The sequence below is a fragment of the Nothobranchius furzeri genome, chromosome 2 (assembly GCF_043380555.1).
Source record: "Nothobranchius furzeri strain GRZ-AD chromosome 2, NfurGRZ-RIMD1, whole genome shotgun sequence".
NCBI classification, from domain to species: domain Eukaryota; kingdom Metazoa; phylum Chordata; class Actinopteri; order Cyprinodontiformes; family Nothobranchiidae; genus Nothobranchius; species Nothobranchius furzeri.
This window is the reverse complement of record NC_091742.1, coordinates 26,373,420-26,399,875: the sequence shown is the minus strand read 5'-3', so window position 1 is coordinate 26,399,875 and position 26,456 is coordinate 26,373,420. Positions and strand designations below refer to the sequence as shown.

The 26,456-nt window shown below is 42.9% G+C and overlaps 1 protein-coding gene across 1 annotated transcript in view; it reads right to left on the bottom strand.

Annotated features, from left to right (window-relative positions):
- nkain2 (sodium/potassium transporting ATPase interacting 2) overlaps positions 1–26,456 on the bottom strand; it is a 134,856-nt gene that overhangs the window by 68,903 nt on the left and 39,497 nt on the right. Inside the window, exons 2-3 of the mRNA XM_070548874.1 lie at positions 5,194–5,331; positions 3,052–3,132 (exon numbers count right to left, since the gene is read on the bottom strand). Of these exons, the coding sequence (XP_070404975.1) occupies positions 3,052–3,132; positions 5,194–5,331 (219 nt within the window). The remainder of the gene's footprint in view (positions 1–3,051; positions 3,133–5,193; positions 5,332–26,456) is intronic.

Sequence of the window (26,456 nt, the reverse complement as noted above, 5' to 3'; positions counted from 1 at the left end):
GGCCCCCTGATCTGAATTCGAGTGGTGTTTTGTTATTGGACTTCTGTGCCAGTCATGGATTGTCCATAATGAACACCATATTCTGACATAAAAGGTGTCCATATGTGCTTTTGGCACCAGGATACCTTAGGCCGCAGCTCGATGATCAACTTTGTTGTTGTTTCATCTGACCTGCGGCCGCATGTCTTGGACATTCGGGTAAAGAGAGGGGCGGAGCTGTCAACTGACCACTACCTGGTGGTGAGAGCAGTACACTACCAACACTATCTATAGTGGGGAAGGTGTGCTGCTGACCTCTACTCAGGACGTTGTGGATCGGTGGGCAGAATACTTCGAAGACCTCCTCAATCCCACTGACACGTCTTCCAGTGAGGAAGCAGAACCTGGGGACTTTGGGTTGGCCTCTCAAATCTCTGGTGCTTAGGTCACTGAGGTGGTTAAAAAGCTCTCCTGTGGCAAGGCTCCAGGGGTGGATGAGATCCGCCCGGAGTTCCTTAAGGCTCTTGATGTTGTGGGGCTGTGTTGGCTGACGCGGCATCAGGGGCAGTCCCACTGGACTGTCAGACCGGGGTGGTGGTCCCCTTATTTAAAAAGGAGGACCGCAGGGTGTGTTCCATCTACAGGGGGATCACACTCCTGAGCCTTCCTGGTAAGGTCTATTCAGGGGTTCTGGAGAGGAGGGTCTGTCGGATTGTTGAACCTCAGATTCAGGAGGAGCAATGTGGTTTTTGTCCTGGCCGTGGAACACTGGACCAGCTCTATATCCTTAGGGGGATCCTGGAGGGTGCGTGGGAAATTGCCCAACCAGTCTACATGTGTTTTGTGGATTTGGAGAAGGCGTTTGACCGCATCCCTCGGGGGGCCCTGTGGGGGGTACTCCGGGAGTATGGGGTACCAGGCCCTCTGATACGGGCTGTTAGGTCTGTGTATGACCGGTGTCAGAGCTTGGTCTGCATTGCCGGCAGTAAGTCGGGCTCGTTCCCAGTGAGAGTTGGACTCCACCAAGGCTGCCCTTTGTCAAAGATTCTGTTTGTAACCTTTATGGACAGGATTTCTAGGTGCAGCCAAGGTGTGGAGGGCATCCGTTTTGGTGGCTGGAGGATCAGGTCTCTGCTTTTTGCAGATGATGTGGTCCTGTTGGCTTCATCAGAACATGATCTTCAGCTTTCGCTGGAGCGGTTCGCAGCTGAGTGTGAAGCAGCTGGGATGAGAATCAGCTCCTCTAAATCTGAGACCATGGTCTTGATTTGGAAAAGGGTAGAATGCCTTCTCTGGGTCAGGGATGAGGTGCTGCCCCAAGTGGAGGAATTTAAGTCTCTCAGGGTCTTGTTCACGAGTGAGGGAAAACTGGAGCATGAGATCGATAGGCGGATTGGTGCTGCATCTGCAGTGATGCGGGCGTTGTACCGGTCTGTCGTGGTGGAGAGAGCTGAGTCACAAGGCGAAGCTCTTGATTTACCGGTCGATCTATGTTCATACCCTCACCTATGGTCATGAGCTTTGGGTAGTGACCGAAAGAATGAGATCGCGGATACAAGTGGCCGAAATGAGTTTTCTCCGAAGAGTGGCTGGGCTCTCCCTTAGAGATAAGGTGAGAAACTCGGTCATTTGGGAGGGGCTCGGAGCAGACCCGCTGCTCCTCCACATCGAGAGGAGCCAGTTGAGGTGGCTCGGGCATCTGGTAAGGATTCCTCCTGGACGCCTCCCTGATGAGGTTTTCCGGGCACGTCCAACTGGGAGGAGACTTAAAGATAGACCCAGGACACGCTGGAGGGACCATGTCTCTCACCTGGCCAGGGAACGCCTTGGGATCTTGATGAGCTGCTGCACTGGGAATCAACTGTGTGGGAACAGGGAAACAGCAAAAAGATGCAGGATACCGGCCCTCGAGGACCGGAATTTGACACCCCTGCGCTAGAGGGACTACCTTACTGAGCTGGTCGGGGAACACCTTGGAATTCCCCTGGAGGAGCTGGCCCAAGTGGCTGGGAAGAGGGAAGTCTGAGCCTCCCTGCCCCCACAACCCGACCTCGGATAAGTGGCTGAAAATGGATGGATAATAATAATAATAATAATAATAATAATAATAATAATAATAATAATAATAATAATAATAATAATAATAGATTTACATGGTGCAAAAATATGACTAAGGCGCAGGAATGTTATAAAATAATTTTAGCATTATATTAAATGTAGTAAGGGAATTTAAAAAAGTTATTTTGGTAATTCCCCCAAAATACACATCCTGTAAAAAAAAAGACAAATTGCATTAGCGTAGCCCAAATTATTCACAAAAACACACCTGTATGATGGTTAATTCAACATGTCCTTTCTTACAGTGTGACAAGCGTCAGTTTAATTTATTTTATAAACTCATTGTTATAAATTAACATAAATTTTTGTAATTTAATTATCCTGAGTTGTGTGTACTCTGAAACCATCAAAGACTATCAAGCACTCAACTCCTACTGAAGACCAAAAACATTAAATAATTCAAATCTCATTATTTCCCAATCCCTGTTGCTCCTCAGCTCACAGATAAACATCTTTTAAAAGTACAGTATTTTTTGGGGCTACGCGACTGGGGAATGCAGATTTTCAAAAGCACTACTTAGAAAGGAGAATACTGTTTATTTAAACTCTGCATAATAATCCAGACTGGACCGGCGATAGCACGCCTGTACTGATGATTATCCATATTAAAAGAGTGCAGCTCATAAGAGCGTTCGGACAACAAATGAGGTCTGAAGCACATCGTGGTGAGACATATGAGGCTAAAAGGCAATACTTGTTAGAAGGATCAATGCACGAGTGCTTTTGGCCTTTTCGTGGGATTTATCCATCACTTGCTTCCTCCGTCTTGAATGTGAAACTCTTAGAATCAAAGTGTAAATGAGGCGATGGAGAAACTGCTTTCCTCCAGAAAGCCCCACATGCATCAGCGCCGTAATCGCTCTAGTTTTAGTTTTTGTGCAGGGAGATTGGTATTCATTCCAGACATGAACAGAAGACGACCTGACAAGGATGTAAAAAATGGTGTTTCCTTACTCTGGACAGATCTCCAACCTCCAGGTAAAAACAAATGATGAAAACATTCCAGGTCATCCACACGACCAGCCAGGCTGCGTACTGCAGACAGACAGAAAGGCAGACAGGGGAAAGAAAGTCAGACAGGAACAAGATTTGACAAGCCTTTTGTTGAAGAATTAAAAAGAAAGAGAATTTGTGTTCTTGTCTTGCCTCTGGAAAAAGGGGGAAAAAGACAGAGGGAGGCTTCACTTTAGATGTTAAGATGCAGAGAAAGAAAAACAACAGTGCAGGGTGTAACCAATCTTCTGAATCAAATCAGACAGGGAGAGACAATAGATAGCAGCGCTTCGTGTGTTTGTGTGTATGTTTATTCAGCTTTTATTGTCTGAATCCCCTCGCTTGAGATTGTTTGTACGCGTGAATAAAAGAGCCGTCTTAGACGAGATCTCTCAGGACTGAGAATGAACCGTGACTCAAGTTTCACTCATACCTTAAGAGGTGTTTTGAAGGGGGGGTTTGGTGAAAATGTGATGAGATGCCAGTTGGTGTTTCTCAATCTCAAGGAACCTCGCCTCGATGTCTTGGCCCCGCCCTGGTTGCCTAGGTGATACGTCATCAGTAACCGCCAAGACGTGTTCCAATGTTCATGTTCTACCGAGGCGTGTGTTCTCCGTTTGCTAGCCGTTTAGCTAGCTGAGCAAGGATACACGGGGAGTGTCTTGTAGCCTAGCCTTGGTCAAAAATTACCCAGAATACACCGCGGTATTTTCAAAAGGATGGCGGATCAGAAGCCGGCAGCTACTTTGGGGGCAAATTTCAAGTTTAAAAAAAAGAAAATTAATTTCAAATGTTTTTTTTAGATCCAAAGAAGGTATCTGTGATTGGTTAGTTGCTTAGTAGTTACAGCTTCGGTGGCTAGCAGGTAGTAACTCACTTATATATTTAATTTAACAAATTTATACACAATTTAAAAAGTAAAAGGCTCGTTATATATTTACATTGAAACTTATACGTATAAAATATAATGTTGTCTCCCGTGTCACGTGACGTTACGTGAGTGCCGTGAAAGCCGCGGTTACGTGATGCTAGTCTGTTCCATTTAGCCATTTTCTTTGACCAAGGACGGACAGTGTCCTCGTAAACAAGGCGCCTGGCCTCGCAAGACGTCGCTTTGCAAGGCCAGGCGCCTTGACATTGAGAAACACCCAGTATCGTAGCTGGTGTAGACAGTTTTTAACAACCTCAGCTTGGAAAAATAGAGATTAATAAGCTGAAGGCTAGTCTGAGTGACTTAAACTGAATTGCGGCTAAATTAAGAATAGCGGTAATCTAAAAAAAAATTGTGGTTCACGTTTATTCCAGAGCCAGTGTCTTCTACGTCACAGGGAAAATTAGCATTCATGGCCTCGCCCACCTTGGGGTGCGACCGGGGGGGTCTGTCTTGATTTTGCAGCCAGGAGAGAGCAGAGCGCGTCTCTGCTAGTAAAAGCTAACATATTAGCACTAGCAACTCCACAACATGGTGGAACATGTTCAGGCTTGTGGTATTTGTGGAGAAAAAAACATCTAATTAGCATTTTTTTCTTCTCTAAGAAAAAAGAGCAAACAAAGTAGAAGAGTCATGTTGCTGTTAGACAATCAGAAGCAAGACGTTTTCCAGCCCCCACTTCTCCAACGAACTCCTACTTCCTGAAACAGGAGCGCCAGAGCTTTTTTTTCCACAAAGACCAACTCAAAAGGCATTCATTGATACTAGAGACCACTGCAGATTTATTGAAAAAGTGAGTGAATTTGACTTTTAAATTTATTAATTAGGCTTTGAGATTCAGCTTTGGCCCTGCGATGGACTGGCTCTCTGTCCAGGGTATACCCCGCCTGATTGCCCATTGACCGCTGGAGATAGGCACCAGCTCCCCCCGTGACCCTACGTGGACAAAGCGGGTTCAGAAAATGGATGGATGGATGGATGGATTCAGATTTGCCACAGATTAAGCAAGTCATGGTGAATATTGGTGCATGGGTGAATCTATAATTCTTGCGGATGCTAGGAGAGTCTGAGAAGTTGCTAAAGCTAGTTCCTATGTTTTCAACACTGGCAAACACACAATCACACACATTAAAAATAACTGTGTCAAATGAGAGTAAGTGTGTAAAACTCACTCCGGTAACATATTTTGGCCTGAACTGAATCGTGCCAAACAGCCCAAGGATGACGATGATGATGTGTAGGAAGTTGGTCAGGATGGGAGCCCACTGGTAGCCCAAGAAATCTATCACCTGACGCTCCAACACACTGACCTGAGGGGGGAAACAAAATGATGAGATTAGTGGAACGAAAAATACAAGACAAAGCTGTTTTCCGTAAAGCGTTTGATAACCGTGGGTTGTCACGACAAGAAAACACTTCAGCACTTCGCAGTGAGTGGATGCCGTATCAAGCTGATACGAGTCTAATCTACATGATGGCAGCTAAAGCAGACACGGCAGGAAATCTGATCCAGCGAGGGAGCTGACAGAAAATGACTCAATAATCATGGTTAACCTCAAAGTTTGTGATTTCTCGCTGTTCTTTAATGTGCTGCTTATATCAAACATAAATAAGATTTGCTTTTGATAGACAAAGTAACTGAGAAAATAATGCGCTCTGATCAAATGCAAAAAGAGGACCTGCAAGAACCCCGAGTGACAATAAAACATTCGGCCTACTTCAAATGATAGTGAAATCTGACAAACTGTAGAAATAGGTCAATAAATTAGCATTTTCAAAAACATTTTTTTTTCTGTCAATTTACATTTACATTTCACATGATTGTTGGCAAGGAGCCTGTGTTTTTCACAAGCTCAAACAGCAGCTAGCGTAGAAATTCTGGTTCTCTGTTCTGCTGCATAATTAATACATTGCTGCTTAAATAAACACGATGCTGATTCTGCAAAATACTTTCAGATGAACTGCTTTAACATTTTAAAGATTAAGAACACAGAAATCTGCTTGGGTCTGTTGGCCCCTCTTAGGCCCTGTCCACACGTAGCCGGGGATCTGCCAAAACGTAGATATTTTTCTACGTTTTGGCCTGTCGTCCACACGAAAACGGAGTTTTTTCACACGAAAACGGATCTTTTTAAAAACTCCGGCCAAAGTGAAGATCTGCGTTTTCTCCGTTTTGGGTGTCTGCGTGTGGACAGACAAAACCGGAGTTTTAAGGTCCGCAACGTCACTTTCCGCGACAAAAAAAATGCTGACATCACGTGTGCGACCTGTGTTTACACTAGCCGGCATCATGGATGCCCTCAGAGCTGCGCTCGCTTTATCAATTGTCCAAGCGCTTTTTGCTTGTTTGTTTTTGCAAGAGGAATTACTGCTCCTTGCGGAAGACCACAGACGAAGGACGAGGTTAAGAACGGGGGAAGTACTGCCGCCTACAGGTCTGGCATGTCCTTAACAACGTATTTATCCGGGTACGTGTGGACAGAGTTGTGTTTTAAAACGAGGTGGTGTGGATGCAAGTTTTTGGAGGGGCGGATATTCGTTTAAAAAAAAACCCGGCTACGTGTGGACTAGGCCTTAGCTAGCCTGGCCTGCCACACTCATCCTCAGTTTAATTCTGCACAGAGAAGGAATCTGGTAACTCACAGGCAGAGAGGCACTTGAGGGGCGGGACTAGGCAGCTCAAAAATGGTCAATCAGAAAAAAGACGGAAATCCTGACTGTACCGCACGACGCTGTAGTTTTCTAGTTGTAGTAAAAAAAATAGTGTCTGGCAACGGCGCAAACATCTTTTATTTTTTTAAGGAATGCTTTTAGCGCTTCTACTTGTGGTTGTAAAGACATTTGGGTCATTTAGAACAGAGGAAAGAGTCGCAGTGAACTCCACCGCTGTCTTCGTTGTTTATGAGAAACTGAGCATCGCTGTGTGTGACGTCCGTGACGCAGTAGTTTTTTTTAGCTGTAGTAAAAATGGAGTCTGGTGACAGCACAAACATCTTTAGAAGAAAGAGGAGGAGTCTGGCAGGCCAGGCTACCTCTTAGCTGCTAGCTCTTTAAACTGTTAGAATCTATTTTTCTCCAAACTGAGGTTGTTCAAAGAGCTTTTTGCAACAGGAAATATAATAACTATATATAACCTTTTCTTAAAAGAAAACCACTCTAAAAATCTGTTTACACTGTTTCCTTTGTGTTGGGTCATAAAAAAGCACCACAGCAGAGGTTTAAGTCAATCACGAACAAGTCATCTGACCAGCTTTGCAATTCAATTTTTATAAGTTAGAAAACTAAAAGTTATTTTTAAATCTGTGCATTTATTGGACAGAAAAACAACAAACGCAAGTTGACTCAAAGGGAAGCTAGGCAGTTTTGGCTTGCTTTTAGCACCCCCTAGTGTCCATTTAGTAGAACCAAAAGCAAAACTAATGAGTGTGAATGATGACAGTGCACTTCCTAGTTGATGTTGTGATCACTCTGTCAAAAAACTCAAGTCTTTCAAGTCAACAGACCCAAGTCAACAATCGAGTTTAATTTTATCGAGTCTGGCTCCAGCCCAAGTCATGTGACACAAGCCAGAGGAATAACAACACACTCAGATAATCAGATCAACCATTAAAGTTTCTGACTGCTCTAAAAATGAAAAATCTGTGGTCCTCTTCTCACGCATTTACTGTTCATTAAATCACATCTAAACACACCATCAAGGAGAGTTTCATGCAGCTGAAACACACACTTACACACTTCTTGTTTTCACATGATCCCACCATTTCTGTTTTCATTTAATGGGGCTGAAAGATGTGTATAGACGCATAATTCAAATAAAAACGTATGTACATATTATTATTTTCACTGCTGCTATAGGAGTTTTAACCCTTATGGAAGCTTTCAAAGCATCCATCTAAGCCCCCCCCCCCCCCCCCCCCCCCCGGAAGGTGAAGATAATTATTTTTTTTTGGGGGGGGGGGGGGGGGGGGCAAATCTGTGATGGATCACAGTTTGTCTCATAATCTCCACAAACAAATTTGATAAGTTTTTATTAATATTACTGTTTTTATTTATTTAACAAGGATCTCTTTTACAAAGGTGTCCTGAGCAGGAGGGCATGCATGAGCCTATAGATGCAGTGTTAAACATAGGGATGTAAGAAAATATCGATATGGCAATATATCGTGATATTTTCCCAGCAATATTATAACGATATTCAAAAGCCATGTATCGGAAATATCGATATGGCAATATATCGTGATATTTTTTCCTGCGATAATTACATCGATTTTCAAAAGCTGTGTATCTAATTCTTGAAAGAATTTACATGCAAATGTGTGTGTATTTTCTTTTCGTTTTGTTCACTTCAATCGCCACCCGCTAGTTGGCAGCAGTGTGCAACAGGTTTTGTTTCCACCATTGAAATGTAAATCCCTCCATCATGGTTCAGATACCTCATGTTAAACATGTTACGTATCAGTTTGGACTGTTTATTGAACATTCTTACAATAAATTCTGTAAAAAAAAATAGCTTGTAACGTCTGACTGAATGTATCGCAATATATCGTGATATATCGTATCGTCTCCCCTGTATCGTGATCGTATCGTTTCGCCAGAATTTCAAAAATACACATCCCTGGTTAAACAATAGTCTGTGTTTGTGAACTCTCTTTTCTGATCTGTAATCGTTAGTTAACATCACTGAGCCCTCCTGCCATTTCTGATTCTTCGACGATTGCTGCGTTTCCAGGAATTCCGAGAAATTTCTGGGAGGAGTTAAGGTGATGGGGGAAATACGACGGCTCGATCCTCTCAGCTGTTGTGTCTCCATACGACATCGGCCCTTTTAGGACTTGCTAATACATCGGCGTATTGTGGCTGTTTTGGCAGTGAGTGATGTCACTGATCAGCTCCAAAAGGTGCCCACTGACATTCATAATTTTTAAAAGTTTTTTTTAGTCAAAGTACGCTCTAACTTAATCTATTGATAGGAACGGGAGAGCATTTGTGTGATGCAAAAAGCGGTGTTTAAAGACCAGAAGTGACCACAAAGCAGCATACATTACGGCTTTATGGGGGAATTTCTAACGCTTTTTTCTGCATTGGGGGTTCAGAAACTGCTATTTTAAAGCTGTAAGAACTCCGCTTATCTTCTTTTTGTTCCATTTTGCTTCACCAGCAACTTCAGTTTTACAAATATTGGATTTTTAGTGACGTCTGCAACTTCCTTTCCAACGGATTGACAACCAATCAGCATGAGCTTAACAAAAGCCCCACCCAGTCACTAAAAGGGGCCTTTTTTAAGTAAAAATCCCCATGCATGTACTTGGTTGGTCCCTGAAATGGCCCAGTGAAATGGAGACTCACACCTGGCCTACTCTGAGACCTTCTCAGCATCAAGCAGGAGCATCCACTCCCCAAGGCAACTAGACTGAACATTCACTTCCTTCTTTTTGTTCCATGGAAGTTTCTCTAACGCTTGTTCTGCTGCAAACATTACCGACCACCCCATTAGCAATATTGCTCATCGAGTTTCTTAGGATCAAAACGAATCAATGCCACCACGCTGAACTCTAAAGAGCTGGAGAGAAGTCTAATCAGAATATATAGTGAATCACAGATACGCTAGTGTGATGAAGTAAACTGTAATCAGTTATACATGCGTTGCCGTGTGTGTGTGTGTGTGTGTGCGCGTGTGTGTGTGTGTGTGTGTGTGTGTGTGTGTGTGTGTGTGTGTGTGTGTGTGTGTGTGTGTGTGTGTGCGTGTTTGGGCTTTTTATCCTTCCGTCACTGGAGCCTCATGCTGTGAGAGTTAATGAAGTCAGTGCAGCGAATGATGTGGTGTTGCTAAATTTATTAACACACACAGACAGAGAGAGCGAGACGGAGAGTGAGACAGGATAAAGGAAGACGAGAGACGGAAAATGTGCATTCAAACAAAATAAAAGACATAAAAAAATTCCCAAAATATTTTTGAACTCATTAGAACTTTGATCCAAAAAACAACAGAAATTGCCGTCTTCATTCCGTTTCCTCAGCTCTCGTCACGTGTGTGCACGTAAACCCCGCTGGCTGAGAATGGAGTGTCCTGAGGTGAGGCCATGTGTTAAATCTACACCAAAACACTTTAATCTAAATACGGAGACATAACACGCAACAATCAGATGCTCGTTTTAATTCAGTGAATGTAAAGAGTCAACAAAGGCGTGTGAATGATTGTGTGTTATAGCGACACATGAGCATCTAACCGTGTGTGTGTGTGTGTGTTTTCATGTCAAGGGAGGTCTGTTGTGCTTGCACTTGACAGCACCTGCTGTTTTGGACACGCTGGGTCCAGCTGGCACCAGTGTGTGTGTGTGTGTGTGTGTGTGAGAGAGAGAGAGAGAGAGAGAGAGGAGTGGAAGACATTGTTCTTCTTTATGTGCCTCCCCGTTTCTTTGTGCACTGACGTCATTGTATTATGTGGAAGTGTGTCCTTCTATTGGCAATTATTTAGTGCTGCAATTGTGCGCTCCCTTTCACAAGTGTGCACACTCATCCATACAGAGGCCATTACAAAAACTCCGAGGCCTCTCCGCCCATTACAGAGGTGCCTGGGGGCCCCCTTCTTTCATCACCGATAGTATAAACAGTCTTTGCATCAGCTGGGGATGCACGTTTAAGCTCTCTCCCCAGCCCCCCAAAACATTTGTAAACCACACAAACACAAGTGCAGTGGAGGGTTTGATGGGCGGGGATAAAGAGAGGAAACTGATCAGGGTTTTGCTGCTGCACGCTGCTCAAAACCAGGCTCACGCAGAACCCCATAACAGCGCCATTCAAACCGAGACCATCTGTTCCTGTGGGCCACACTCGTCTTTTCACATAAAGTTCTCATTACAAGGCTCAGCTGCAGAATAACCAACATCAGCTGTCTTTGTAAACGAGTCCCCCAGTTCTCCTGACAGACAAAAGACCAAACATGCATCAACACCTCGTCTCTGCTAGCACCTTTTACACCAATCAAGCAGCAGACCAAGCTGTGGGAAGTGTGAAATCTCCCCGTTTTTTTTTTTAGTAACTTTGACTATAAGATATGCACGGAGGTGATAGTGTCAAGCAGCAAATATGTTTGCAGATGAGGCACTTTTGTGATGTATATGCAGCTGATGAAAGATTCTGCAGAGTTCTGGTGGAGCTTCAAGCTGCCTAGCCACGTCCTGTGGGATCTGATGTGACAAGCTTTGAAGCTGCAGAAAGAGAGACGGCACTGGTGTTGAGGTTCAAATTACCCCCCCTGTTTGCAAAAACCCAACAAAGGATGATGCTGGGAAGTTGTAAGAGTTTAGTGGATATTTATGACGAGTAGAGTTCAATCTGCAGAAGCTGAGATGCCAACTCAAAACCCCTTAAGGGATCACGAGTGTTTGTTCCACCTACTGTTCTGTTGGCGCAGACTGACTCTTGTCAAACTCACCACTTAAACTGACTAAAGCACCGACGTGCAATAAAGTGATGTTTTGTATGGTGTAAATAACTTGCATTTTCTGAAAAATAAACAGATATGGCTGCCAAAAGTTTTAGAAAGAGAGCTAATTTGCTAGTTGCACAACTTACGTCTGGAACGTTTTAATGGCCAGAGCTGCAATTTATTTAATGAAGTGTGTTTTTACTGAGCAAAAACAGGAGGGAAACTGATTAATTGACAAGTTCTCAGCGAACTACAGCGACGACCATCATCTGCGCGTTTGAGCAGCTGTTGCTAAGTAAAGGTCTGAGTAGGCAGAAGACGATAATGACACCGTCAGCTGTGCAGATGAAGTCTCTGAGAGCTACAGGAGATGTAAGCCAACTTCTGATTAGATGTCTAAAGAAAAATGTAGTCAGAGCTTAACTTTAAAGAGCAGAAAACTGCTTTTAAACTGAAACAGAGGGAGGTTTTAATTGCTGTGGCTTAAATAGAGGTTTTCATTGAAGTGAATTAATTTGGAGTCTTGGGTTTTTGTAGGAGGTGCTTGTATTGGATTTAAAACCCAAGGCTGTTTTAAATTACGTGCAATTGTAGGATTATTTTTTAAGAACAGAATTATCCATTCTGGTGAAATGTTCTCCACTGCTGGCATCTTTCACTGCATGGGGCCGGTGGTTCTTCTCCAGAGGTCCTGACCGTTGGTGCTACAGATGACGCCCCTTACATTTATCTTTATGTTTATTCATTTAGCAGACACTTTTATCTAAAGCGACTTACAATTTATAACCTATAGGGCATGTTGTGATCTGCGGGGGAAACCGGAGAACCCGGAGGAAACCCACGGGGTGAACACGCAACTCCACGCAGAAAGGCCGCAGCCGAGTTTCGAATCTGCAACCTTCGTGCTGCGAGGCAACAGTGCTAACCACTGCGCCACCATGCGCCACCACCATGCGCCACCTTACAGTCATCATGCTTTTTCAGTCATGGTTCTGCTCTCGTGACCATAGGTGAGGGTTGGTTGGAGCCTCCTTGCCACTGTAAATGTAAATAATAACTAATTTATTTATGAATCCACTGAGTGTGAAAAGCCACCAATACTCACCCCCACACATATTACAATGGCATGTATTTGTAAATCTGCATTTTTTTTCTGACTTTTTTACTTTTGCATGAGGTGACTGGTTTAAGAAAAATAGAAAAACATACTTTAAGTAATTTTGGGTGCTTTATTTAATATGAAGAATCAGCTAGTTCCAGGACTCTAGAAGGCGCTATTTCAAATACAGGCCATTTACTGGATGGATGGATGGATGGATGGATGGATGGATGGATGGATGGATGGATGGATGGATGGATGGATGGATGGATGGATGGATGGATGGATGGATGGATGGATGGATGGATGGATGGATGGATGGATGGATGGATGGATGGATGGATGGATGGATGGATGGATGGATGGATGGATGGATGATAGATAGATAGATAGATAGATAGATAGATAGATAGATAGATAGATAGATAGATAGATAGATAGATAGATAGATGGATAGATAGATAGATGGATGGTAAGGTCCTTCAAAAATGTTCTACTTGAAGAAAGATAAGAGTAGTTTATAGCACTAGCAAACAACTGACGTGTGTGTGTGTGTGTGTGTGCAAGCTCGCTTGAGTGCGTATGTGCATGCACGCATGTGTGCATGCATGTGTGTGTGTGCATGTTCGTGCCTGTGTGTGTGTTCTGTTTTTCGTGTCCTTCAAGCCTCAAATTCAAATGCTGCACATTGAATTTTTTTGCTAAATGCGCATCTCTCTTCTTCAGTTTGAGCCAGCAGCACCAAGGAAACCTTCTGTTAGCATCGAGGAAGAAGAGCGCTCGTCGTAAAACATGAAACCATACAAATGAGACGATCCTCAACGTACCTCTCACTACTGAACCAAATCCCCAGAACTAACAGTGAGCTCTGTCCTCTGGTTTTACAGTGAAGGTCTTTGCATGGCTAAAATGTTAGCGTGGCTGCTTCTAGTTAGTGCAGTTTTATCACTGGCACATCGTCAGACAGTGATCGAGATCAAATCTGTTCATTACTGGTCAGTTGTTCACCTAGAAATCCCCCACCAGCTCAAACCCATCTGCTGTGAGCTAACAGAGCTAACCCAGAGCAGATCTAAAAATAAACACATGGAATAAAACACCATCATGTGGGTTTGTGTTTCATTTGAGGCGAACGCTTTCTGCCTTTACCCACAGACCTCGGGAGTAGATAATCGGCTGATGAAAGGGGCAGCAGGAGGAGATTGTGGGGAAGGTTTAACTCCATTTGATTATGAATGATAGGACGATATCAAAGAGACGCTATCGCTGCAGACAGAGACCGTTGCGAGACCCGGCAGAAGGATGAAAGTGTCTTTTATTTCAAACTGAAAAAGAGGCAAAAATAAAACAGAGAAAGGATCCAGAGGGGAGCGCTGATGAGAGGGCATGATGGGATCAAGAGGTGATTAAGGTCCGTCTGTTACTGATGAGGATGAGGCCAAACCAGGAAGAGAAAGAATTGAATGTGCTTCAATGTCTCCCCATTCCTTACCTGACCACTCTTCCTTCACTCTCGTCATTTCCTCTCCCTCCCTCGCCCCTCCCGCGCTCCTTCATTTCCTCTCTTACATATTTAATTTGCGCTCATCTGCTACCAGATCGCTTGTGTCATAAAACAGCAAATTACCTCATCTGCCTCCTCCCTTCTTCCCTCCATTACCACACCGATTCCCCATCCTTCCCATCACTTCCATTGTCTCGGTCTCCAATCTGTATTCTCTTCCCTTCTTCCACGCATTCTCACCTCTCCCTGCTTTCCACCCTTTTTCCTCTCCTCCTTCGGTCTCATCTTGCCCTCGTCCACTCCCTTGGCTCTTTGGCTTAAGCCTGCCGGCGTGACCTTTGAAAACTGCTGATCAAATTCCCCTCCTTCCAGCCATTATAATAAGACGGCGGAGGGAGGGAAAAGAGAGAGAGAGAGAGAGAGAGAGAGAGAGAGAGAGAGAGAGAGAGAATGGCGGCGCTGTAAACAACAGTGGCATCCTGACCAATCACAAGCTTGCGTAATCCGTCTCGTTCGACGGATGTTTAAAAAAGTGGGATCGACTCCGTACGTAGAGCCGAGTTTAACTAGCGGCAGACACGGAGAAGCTTGAAGAATACCTCGCGAAAAAACTCTAAAAATATGAACGTTTAGTTCTCCCGTGACTGGAGGAGTGAAAAGATGTGCAGCAAGCGTTTTATTTGTGGACGGAAATGACAGGAAACGTGGGTTTAGAGGTGGGGAGCGCATGAAGCGGTGGGAGAATGAGAGACAAATATGTCCGTGTTAAAAGTCTCTTATATACACAAAAAACACAATATAAACACACGATCTTGGACCGATACATGACAGGATACCATAGAACAGCGCTACGACCTCTGCTGTCCTGCCGGGGAATAGCTTTGTAACACTCCCCAGGAGACGGAGAAGTATGAGAGCAAAACGCTTCCGTCAATCCGTGCGTGTCTGTCCCTTGCGGAGCTGACAGAGTAACATAAACCAGGCTTATAGCCCATGTGGGCTGATTCTACCCACCAATCAGAGGCTTGCTCTAATGGAAGGTGTGAATTTGCTGTCAGCAGTGGGTGTGTTGGCCCTGGTCGGCCTGAAGCAGACCCCCTCGAGAAGAGGGCTGAGAATGAGCCTTGGTTGGCCCGGAAAAATACCAGGCCACCCAGATATGTAAACAACCTACGCTACCCGGCCCGGGCCGACCCGGTACAGATGGGAATGGTCCAGTAGATGGTTGGAGAAAGTAGCACAAGGATCACAGAAAAGCAGACAGAAGAAGTTTATACTAATGAGTCTCAACAAATAAACAGAAAGTCCCTTTTTCCATCTTCTTTCACACCAAAACAAATTTTCCTGCTTCCTGTTCTCACAAACTTTTACCCCCCTAATGAAACTCCACCGCTGGTAGTTTACTGTTAACTTAATTAAAGCCCGCCTGCCTGCACATTATACCACTGTGTACAGCAAAAGCAATCCCCTATTGATCTGTTCTGCACAGGGATCAATTCATCTCCATTGGAGGCTATTAGGGATCATTTGAGGCTACTTAGGCTACTCTGGGAGAAACAGCAACGCAGCTGGGGAAGGTGGGACAGCCAGATAAAAGGGGCGAAATGAAGAGGGGAACAGAAGGGAGAAGTCCAGAGCAAACGTCGGTGGAGGAGTGGAGAGCGAGACAAAAGAAGAATGCTGATGGAAAGACACAATGAAGATCACAGGTGAAAATCTCTCCATTAAATATCCAATTTCCCCATCCAGGCCCGCTCACTGTCATCAGAACTGTTCAGTCATATCTGTAATAGCCATAATTTCCTCAGTCCTTTACAGACTTAGATAGTCTGCACAAAACTCCCTCTGAAATTCCCACTTGAATTAACTTTAGACTTGGATTTTCTGCTCGTATAACTTAAGGCGTAAGAAAAAAATCTGTTTAAACAAAGACGCAAATACTCAGAAAGTTTTTTTTATTCTGAAGATTGTTTTTAGAATTGTTTATTATTAATAATATTCTGGCGTTTGACTCTTTTGTGCATTTTAACTAATGACCCTCCGCGCCGTTACCCATGGGTTTCTGAAGAGCTGAATGGAAGCCCAATGGGCGGTTCCCACCATCACCATCTTGGCTGCATCATTCATCTCGTCACTACTGGAAAAAAGAAAAATGGAGCTGAGGGGGTGGAGGCTGATGATGAAGACCCATCAAACTCTCAGCCAATGTAGCTACGAGCTAACCGAAGCTAACAGAGGTTGCTGCGCTTTTAGCCAGAAAACCACGCCAGAGCTACCCCGATAGGCTGTAAGACTTTTAATGTGAGGCTGAAGATTGAAACCTTCCCTGGAGAAAGCAGGACGACAAGCTGCTTGCGCTAGCACTAGCGCTAATGGCTCATTGGACACCTGTCAAACACTAGGAAATTATTCATAATTTCAAGCTTTAATTACATCTAAATAAGTTACAAAAATATTCACCCAGTCGCAGAAGCCATGATGATGAACTTGACCGTTTGAACATAAAAGTTGTACCGGGCTGTAAAAGTATTGACAGGAACCTGCTCCTTTCTGGAGCCAGCCCCTATTGGATGAGGGGGGAACGGCATCTTTTGTCACTTCCGCGTTTGCTTCACTTCGGCAGGGAGAGTTTGCCCCTTCTCTTTGGTAAGCTTTACCATCCTGCAGCATGTAAATACAGCTGATTTTATTTCTTAAACTTCTTGGTAATATAATAACACTACAAGCCTCGAGTTGATTACCACAAAAAAGACCCATAGATCAGATCTGGTGGATAAATTACAGAGGACCAAACTAAGCTCATTAGCCATGTTAGTGGTCAGAGGGGCCGACGGCGCCAAATGGCAGCCTCGCCTCTGTCAGACCTCCCCAGGGCAGCTGTGGCTACAAGTAGCTTACCATCACTAGCAGTGTGTGAATGTGAGAGTGTGTGAAAGCATCTTTGGGGGTCTAGAAAAGCACTATATAAGTTCAATGCATTATTGTTATTATTATGTGTATTTGAAAATACAGCAGCAAGGGAAGGGTTACATAAAAATATCTGAGGTGCATTTTTTTCTTTTTCAGACAGGAAAATGTTCCATTTGCCTACACTGCAGCCAAACACTAGAGGGCAATCTTTTAGTTTTGGCTTCAACTCACAACTTGGGTAGAGTTGGGCCTGTGTGCAAACTAAAATAACTTGTTATTCAGCCACCATCATAACTTTTAAATTCAATACCAGTAACAAAGTACAATAAAATTGTTATATTTTGAACGTTTTTAAATTGGGGCACAAGTGTTTTTTAATACTTTCTTTTTACAACATTTTACTTAAAAATCTTATTAATATGTGGTAATTATTAGGGCTGCACCGATCTATCGGCCCCGATCTCGTTTTTTTTTCTTCAAGATCGGTGATCAGCCAAAAACTGCAATCGGTGCACCCATAGTTAATGTTAAAGCAAATCATTGCTAGACAATCGTTGTTTGGACAATTGTGACAAAACAGGTCTAAAAGTTTTGTTTTCTAAATTAAAAAAATGAAAGTCTAAAGGAACAAATATGATTTTGTAGTTCAAACAGCAATGCTAAATATGTTTATATTTGAGAACTTTACCTCATGTCCAGATGAGACTGGTATTATTTCATGAGTATTCATATTGGTTTTCTCTATAAAAGGAAGTTGAAACAATGATATAATCTGCTTTAAGTTAAGACAAAATCATTATCGGCAAGTCAGGTTTTGATCGGTGATCGTCCAAAAACTGCAATCGGTGGACCCCTAGTAATTATGTAAAAATGCCTCAGTATTGTAATATTTATTTTTTTAGTAGCTATTTTTTATTTCCCACTTCAATCAGTGCATGTTTTAATACAACTAAAACCAGTAGACCGGCCAGTTAAAAAGAAGTTGGTGTGTTTCACCTTCTAGCACAAATACACAACGTTTTAAATAATGCCGGTGTCGGTACAGGATCTGCACGGGTACAAGATCGGCTCGGGGTCCTTCGACTGCCGATGACGTCAAAGTAGTTGATTGGCTGAACATGAACCTTACGGAAGTTACGTAATCAAGTTAAGTTGTTATCACGTTACGTTAGTCCAGGCAAATTTTTCAGTTAGAAAGATGGACAACTTTTACAAAGAAATCCATCATTACCTCTATGAAAATACACTTTTAGCATAGAGCCGCATGTATATTAGGGCTGAACGATTAACTGCATATGCAATTAAATTGCGATGTGACAAAAGGAGATTTTCTAATCGCAAAGGCTGCAATTTGGCAACGAGTGGTTAGCGCAATGCTAATATACATGGAAAAACCCATAGGAATGCTAATGCTAATATCACCGATTACATTCTTACATATTATGAATTAGAAACGTGCCAATTGATTACATTTGGAGTCTAATAGAAAGTAAAACTACCATCAATCAAATAGGTACAGACAGGTATTTTAGTAAAGCCAGAAAACGTTTAACTCCAGAGTTTTGGCTAGCAGCTGTGAGCGTAACTGAACTACGCATGGACAAGACGTCAAAAACTCTAAACACAAAATACTTCAATAAACGGGACACACTTCTTTCCTGCAAATACAATTTCACAGGTGCTGCTAATACCTATGATCCTTCAAGGGATGTGCTCAAAGAGGAGTTCAACATTATGAATACAATACAGTGTTTTATTTTACAAATACCATTATAAACACAAACTTACGTCGTAAGAAACATTATTTTAATAACGAAACTGCTAAATTCTTTCCAACAGTATAAAGATGTGTAGTGTATTTTGTCCGAGTGGGTTTGCCGTACTTTGATGTCATCGGCAGTCGAAGGACCCCGAGCAGATCCTGTACCGACACCACAATAAAAACCAATATTTTAACATGTTTGTACCCATGTTTTCAAAGAATAACTTTATTTCATGATGATGTAACTTGATTGTGGCGTATTCTCTAAATAATCCAGGATTCTCCAGGAGTTTTCATATAGAACCTAAATTATGACATTTGTATTGCCTAGAGCCAAATGAAACAAAGGTTATTGGATGACTGATTATTCCTTGCTAAGAATTGTTTTGTGTCATGTTTTTAGGAAATGCTAATTGCCTAAATGTGAAGCATTTAAAATTTCTCTTTAGCCTTAATGGGTTATGAAACAGCTCCAGCCCTGGAGAGCCAATAAAACCCCGGCATAAGACATTTACTCTGACTTGCCCTTTAAAGCCGCTCTAATTTTGACCCCTTCTGTTTGGTTGTGAGCACATTTCAATAAAGAATAAATTAAAAGAAAACAGAAGTTCCTCCTTTTACTTGTAAAGGAAGACCATCGTTTACTTTAAAAGGCACACTACTTCACAGATAAATTTAGTTTATTAGTTTCGCACGTATGTTCGCCTGCCATAATGTTGGTTTTTTTACTTTTCTGGCTGCCGAGGCAGTCAACAGATGGACAGAGAGGTTGGAGGCAGTGTTAGCCAGTTAGCAACATCCCGTAAGTACCCCGGTGTGTCACGAGGAACCACCAAGATGAATAAAGACAGCAGCGTGTTAATGAAGACGTGCCGAGGAGAAGCACTCGCAGGCTGTCATTATGGTCACTCATCTTCATACTCCAGCTTTAACAGTCCACTGAGAGACATGATAAGGAACTGACTGGCCCCAAGGCAAAATCCATTTCCTCACCTAATTTGCTATAATAAGCTGCAGTTCCTGAAACAACCCAGGAACGTTCAAGTGCAAATCTTGTCTCCGTAACATAATCACCGCTACCACGGAGGGAATTCCTTCCTTTTTGGGGTCACTTTTACTCTTGAAGCGACACAGTGTTTCAGGTACATAAATGTTCTTGTTCACCTCAGATGAATAAAAGACACCACCGTGCCACATGTTGAGAAGCTGCCTCAGCCCAGCAGTAAGGTGCAGATGTTTCAGCGTGATTTCACCCATTAACTCAATGGGCTGCACCACTTTCGCACCATTAATTTAACCCTCTCAGGCTCAAAATAAGTTTTGATGAAAGGACGAACAACTAAGTCCTTCAGGGGTACTTCTGAGTTTAAAAAATGCTCATGAAATGCATATGTGGGGTAACCAGGTAGGTAGGTTTTAACTAGGGCTGCAGCTATCAAATATTTTTGTAATCGAGTACTCTATCGAATCTTTTATCGATGAATCGAGTACTCTAATAAATGACCCTTTTGTGTTTGTAAACCAGTATATCAAATAGCATGTTATAAAATATGAAAGACCTCTTAAAATGAGCACGCTGTTGCCAGTTATTCAAGTTTTATTCAAAATTAGTTTTCAAAACTTCAGCACTTCAACTTCACTTCACAGTAAGTAAACAACCTGAGCCGATTTTCCCCTCGTGTGAGAATCTACTAGCCTGACAAAAACTAGTCGGATAACTGTTGAAGTAGCACAGCGAGCGGCTGCGGCCCAAACAGCACCAGAACCGCTCACGGCGCATGCGCAAACATGGCTCGCCAGCTATTTCCCTATTAACACACGTCCGTTTTAATTTCTACACTTTTTTTTCTCACACTAAGAAGGATTGCCGAGAAAGCATGTTTGCCCTGGTCATGTCAAATTATACTGATCACACAACATTTATTTACTTTCTTTTGTTTTCCTCCGCCACTCATAAATACCCATGTCCTCCTGCAGCAATCACGAGGGCCAACTGACGTCAATAACAACACATAATAAGTCTGACGTGTTGATTAAAAACTGCTATTTTTAGCACATTTTTAGGTCCGACGTGTTGCTGCCAGATGCACGGTGTGAGCTGAAACTGAGCGCTACAAACGAAAAAGTCGCACAGTGTCCGCAGAATATATAGCGGACCTCCGAGTCTGCTTGCAGAAGTGACATTTACATGTGGATGCTTCCTGGTCAGATGCTGCAGCACCGAGGATGTGGTGGTGTGGTAGGCTACATCCATTTTACAGTTTTTACACTGGACTACGTTTTCCGCCTTACGACGTGAAAAATGGTCCCACACCTTTGACATTTCCTGTCTTTTTCACACTCCACCGGGGTCCACGTTGTCCGCCATGGCTTAAGAGAAAGTTAAGTTACATTCGCTACTCGCGTTTGCGTTCAGTGCAGTGCGTATGTGCGTCACTTATTTCGGTCCGGGTGAAACATGACCCCGGGCGTTTGCAAAGCCATGAGTTAATTAAACATGAAATAAACGAATCATCGAGGCAGAGAATTTGACTCGAGGCTTTTTCGTACTCAAATTATTCGAGGTACTCGAGGAATCGTTTCAGACCTAGTTTTAACGTTGCAAATCTGCAACGCCTGCCTCCAGAGAGTTAAGAGACAACACTGACAGTGTTTCCATTCTCCACTGAAACAACCTTGCAAAAATAGCCGTGCTTATGTGTCCTTTTAGTTTCTTTTTCTTTCATATCTATTAATGCACATTTAGCTACTCAAAGGAAGGGCCCCATGTAGCTAATATGTCCTTGCAAATTAAGCAAAAATGATTAATATTCCTTGGAAACATTTCTTTTTGTAAACGTGACATTTAAATGTCAGAAACAGCAGCTAATCAGTTTGGTATTTCCAGAGTTGTTCCCTCTCTGTCCACCCCTCTGTCTTTATTTATTTTTGCCAATGCTCTTTTGTCTTTCTCAGCTGGACGTTGCTCTCTTTTATGATAAAGGTCTTACTGAAACTTGCCAACAGTGACATTGTTGTTTTGTTCCCTTTGCACTCGATAAAACACATTTTGATGCATACATTTTGCCAGAAAAAGCAACTGGGCTGAAATTGTTGCAACTAGTTTGAGACAAATTGCAACAGCTTCGAAACTGTTGTGAAAATTTCATGCAAATCTGCACGACACAATTTAGCCACCCTGTCTTAGCTGGTTTATTTTTTATGTTTATATTCTAGAAGGTTAGATTCTTTCTCACTGTAAAAAAGCTTTATATTAATTCTTTAGCGGCTCGTTGCTCTTTGAGGAACTACGATTTTGTGTCACGAACTCCTCCTCCTCGCGGGCGGAGCACTACACATCCCAGCATTCCCATCGCCGGCGCGGCTCGGCAATGTCATCACGTCAACTCTATTTAGGGAAGTGCCACCGCTGAGTTGTCACTCAGTCATCGTATTAGACATACGTCGTTTGGTAACTCTATTCCATTCAGATATGAAGTTATAGCAATTTAAATTTTTTTGGGGAGTAGTCAAACTTTGAGGCCTGGCCCCGCCCATTCATCATATACGAAAACTCAGAATCCTTGTCTCATTTTGTTCGCCCATCTCTTCTGAGCAATTTTACACAATTTTTGAGACGATCGTGCGAAAAATGATCGAGCAATCCAATCAGAAACGGACCCTAAAAACGGCAAAAACGGCTAAAAATCGCCATAGTTCTCAGTATCATCCACCATCAAACCAGGGAAGAGATCTTTCCTCGCTGCCTACCACCGGTAAGACAACTTCCCTAATTATTCGGAACCGCCGCTCAGCCTCGGCCCTATCTGAGCGCTGCGTCGCCATTCCTAGATCAAAGCTTGGTGCTCTGTTCAACCTAACGCTAGCCACTCCGCGTCTGGGTCACACAGCCACGCTACAAGCAACCTCCGCTACGCTTCAGCTCAGCCAATCCGACCTGACGTTTTGTTGCATTTTCAACTGTGCGATGATAATAAAGGCTTTTTTACAACGTCTGAAACAAATAAACAAGAGTTTGAGACAGTGTCGAGATTCCTGCAACAACCCTGAAAACTCTGAGAGACTTGCATCCCAAGAGCTCAGAAATGTACAAGTCCTACAAATGTTTCAAGACATTTAGAAAAGTACCTTTGCAGCTGCTCTCTGATTTCTCACCAGGAGGACCCCACTAACACACAACTGTGCAAGTTTATGATGCTTTTGTGAATGCATGAAATAAAATATTAAATGTTGTCTGTTTTCATGCTAGCATGTACAGGCTTCCTGATTTGTGCAGACGGTTTAGCTTTCTCATCAAGAATTTGAGTGAATGCAGCCTCTTGCCAAGGCTATGACCTCAACACACCATCAGCGTTGTTCTAGTGTGTTGTGATCTTGTAGTTTGTGACTTCATCCTGTCTGAAAGAGTCATGCCACGACACAAACATGAACATAACTGTGGTGGGAATTCACTGCTGGTGGGTAAACCAAGGTGAGGATGCAGTAGAACCCATTTGGGAAGCATAGCAGCATCATGGTCGCCTTGGAGGAGGATCACCAAATGTGCTGCATATTCTAATAGACCACGTGGGTTTCCATAAGCATAGCGAAGTCCTGATCCACATCAAACACAAATGATGTGTAGCTTATGATGGAAAAGCTTTAGTGGCTTATAGAAAATGTGACCTGGAGCAGAACCTGGAGAGGAAAGCGTGTCCTCGTCCCAAAGTACAGAAGCTTTGAGGTTTTTTTTTATAGCGTTGACATCTGAATGTTAAAACAACCACCAAAATCTGAATGCACCAAGTTAAGAACATGTTACTAAACAAAAGCCAGACAACATGGATGCAGACAGACACAGCTGGAGGGCATGTCCCTGTCGGACCATCAATCAGATGTGATTATCCTGCCTGGAACACGGACATGCGTGCGTCCCTGAGTGTGTGTGCTGACAGTGAGCTGAATGTGTCGTTAGTGATGAAGGTTGCAGCAGACGCTCTCGATAGCCATTTACCATCCTTCCTTGTCCCCACCCCTTCTTCATGATCTGACCCTTCAACTGGATAAAATTATGGCGTTTACCGTAGCTGATCAAAGCCCTCGCCCAGGCGTTTGACTCGCCGCATTCCTTTCTGTCCTCCCATCAGGACACCTTTAGCTCTGATCGGACAGGACTAGAGACACGCTGTCGTTATCACAGAAACGCCAAATGAAAAGCTTGGATTTGAAGCAACTTCTGCTCCGTTTGCTTTGATCTAAACTGGATGAGTTTTGACAAATTTTATGGAAAACAAAGCAGAGCCTGGAGGATACAGATCAGAGTCAGGAGATAAATCAAAGAGTCAAATTTCCCAAATTGCATCATTTTTGAAGTATCATTCAAATGTTTCTAATAGATTTTGTGACTTGACACAGATTTACAGGCAACAGCATCCCTGTAGTTACGTAAAGCCATTTGAAGAATTTCAACAAATTCTTGTTTCTCCTTCTTTTATTGCTTCCTGTGCTGATTCCCGTCTCCATCCTTCTTTGCCATTCCTGCAGCTCACCATTTTCTTTCCATCCTCCATCACCTCTTCTCCATTCTTCCCTTCCACCTTTCACTTTCATCTCCTCCTCCTTCTCGACTATCTCCTTCCCCTCTTTCCTACTATCTCCTCCTCCTCTCCCCACCTTTCCATCCTTCTCGTAATCGGTGTTCGTGTCTCAATTCAAGACACCCACATGGAAGCAGCATCTCTCCCCTTCAGTCAACCTGTAAACAAATTATAAACCCACCAATGGTTTTTCCATTCATACACTATTATATCTTAATGGCCCATCTATGCAGGCAGTGCTTTCATGAGACTAAAACGTGTGTGTGTGTGTGTGCGTGTGTGTGTTTGCAGTTCAACTGGCTGCATGACAAAATGAAGAAGTAGCACCATCATGCTCTGGGGCTCTGGCGTGTTAAGAGCACGTGTGTGTGTGTTCATGTCTGCATGTTTAATAGGGATGTAAGAAAATATCGATATGGCAATATATCATGATATTTTTTCCAGCAATATTATATCGATATTCAAAAGCCGTGTATCGGAAATATCGATATGGCAATATATCGTGATATTTTTTACAGCAATATTATTTTAAAAAAAAATAAATAAAAATAATTTTCCTGAGCCAGTGTGTGCCAAAATGACTCTTTTTTTTAAATCTTTTATTTTCATTTATTGACATTAAAATAAAAATACAATCAGAACTAAATTGCTGCAAGCCAAAATGAAAAAGGGGACAGAAAGAAGAAAAACTTATGTTGTCTGCCCCTTTTAACTAAAATAGCATTAATACAAATGAAATAATCATATGATTCTTAAGGAAATTGAACAATATAGTTCCTGGACCTGTTGGCCGACAAAATCTCAACCCATGAATTTGAGAAAAAAATAGAAAAAGAAAACAATTTACACAGAAAGAAGCATTAAGTTACAGATCTATATACATACATATATACACATACAAGCACATACTGGGTTAATATTTTGTTCCTTTAATCCCCCCCCCCCCTCCCCTCACACATTTATGTAACGGATCTATATAAGTGATCAATATTCAAAAGCCGTGTATCGGAAATATCGATATGGCAATATATCGTGATATTTTTTTCCTGAGATTATTACATCAATATTCAAAAGCCCTGTGTCTAATTCTTGAAAGAATTTACATACAAACATTTGTGTATTTTCTTTTCGTTTTGTGCAATTCAATCGCCACCCGCTAGTTGGCAGCAGTGTGCAACGGGTTTTGTTTCCACCATTGAAATGTAAATCCCTCCATCATGGTTCAGATACCTCATGTTAAACATGTCACGTATCAGTTTGGACTGTTTATTGAACATTCTTACAATAAATTTGGTTAAAAAAATTGCTTGTAACGTCTGACTGAATATCTTAGGTGTGTTCTTGCTGTGTCTTTGTAAATCCATGCTTTCGTTCTTTTTTAAACACAGAAACAGTTTTGTTTACCTGTTTGTAGCTACGGTTTCGCCGACAGATGCCGGCTTCTTCAGGCTGACGCTGATGGTGGCGCGTCACTTCCTTCTCCGTTTATCTGCGGGCAGCAGAGGACGTTGTCGCCCTCTACTGCCCGCTCTCCCCTAAAATGGACTGGGACAGCACACGGATCATAACCACTGAACAACAAAAATACAAAAGATGGATCAAGGAAGCAATAGAGATAAGGAGACGTGGATGTGGGACCATGAACAGGGACGACGGAGTTTACACGCTGGACCACGCATGGGACTGCATCGTCGGAGAGGGGAGAGCGGGCAGTAGAGGGCGACAACGTCCTCTGCTGCCCGCAGATAAACGGAGAAGGAAGTGACGCGCCACCATCAGCGTCAGCCTGAAGAAGCCGGCAGCTGTCGGCGAAACCGTAGCTACAAACAGGTAAACAAAACTGTTTCTGTGTTTAAAAAAGAACGAAAGCATGGGTCTGACTGAATGTATCGCAATATATCGTGATATATCGTATAGTCTCCCCTGTATCGTGATATGTATCGTATCGCCAGAATTTCAACAATACACATCCCTGATGTTTAATGTTTTTTTTAGCTCATGCTGAAGCAAAAGCATTGGCACACACAGCGAGTGTGTTTTGTATTGCAAGTGTGTGAGGGGGAGATGTGGAAATGACACCAGATAAACCCACAGATGGACACCCAGCGGGCTGGGAAGCATTAAAAGTGCACACACAGATTGGTGAGGAGATACT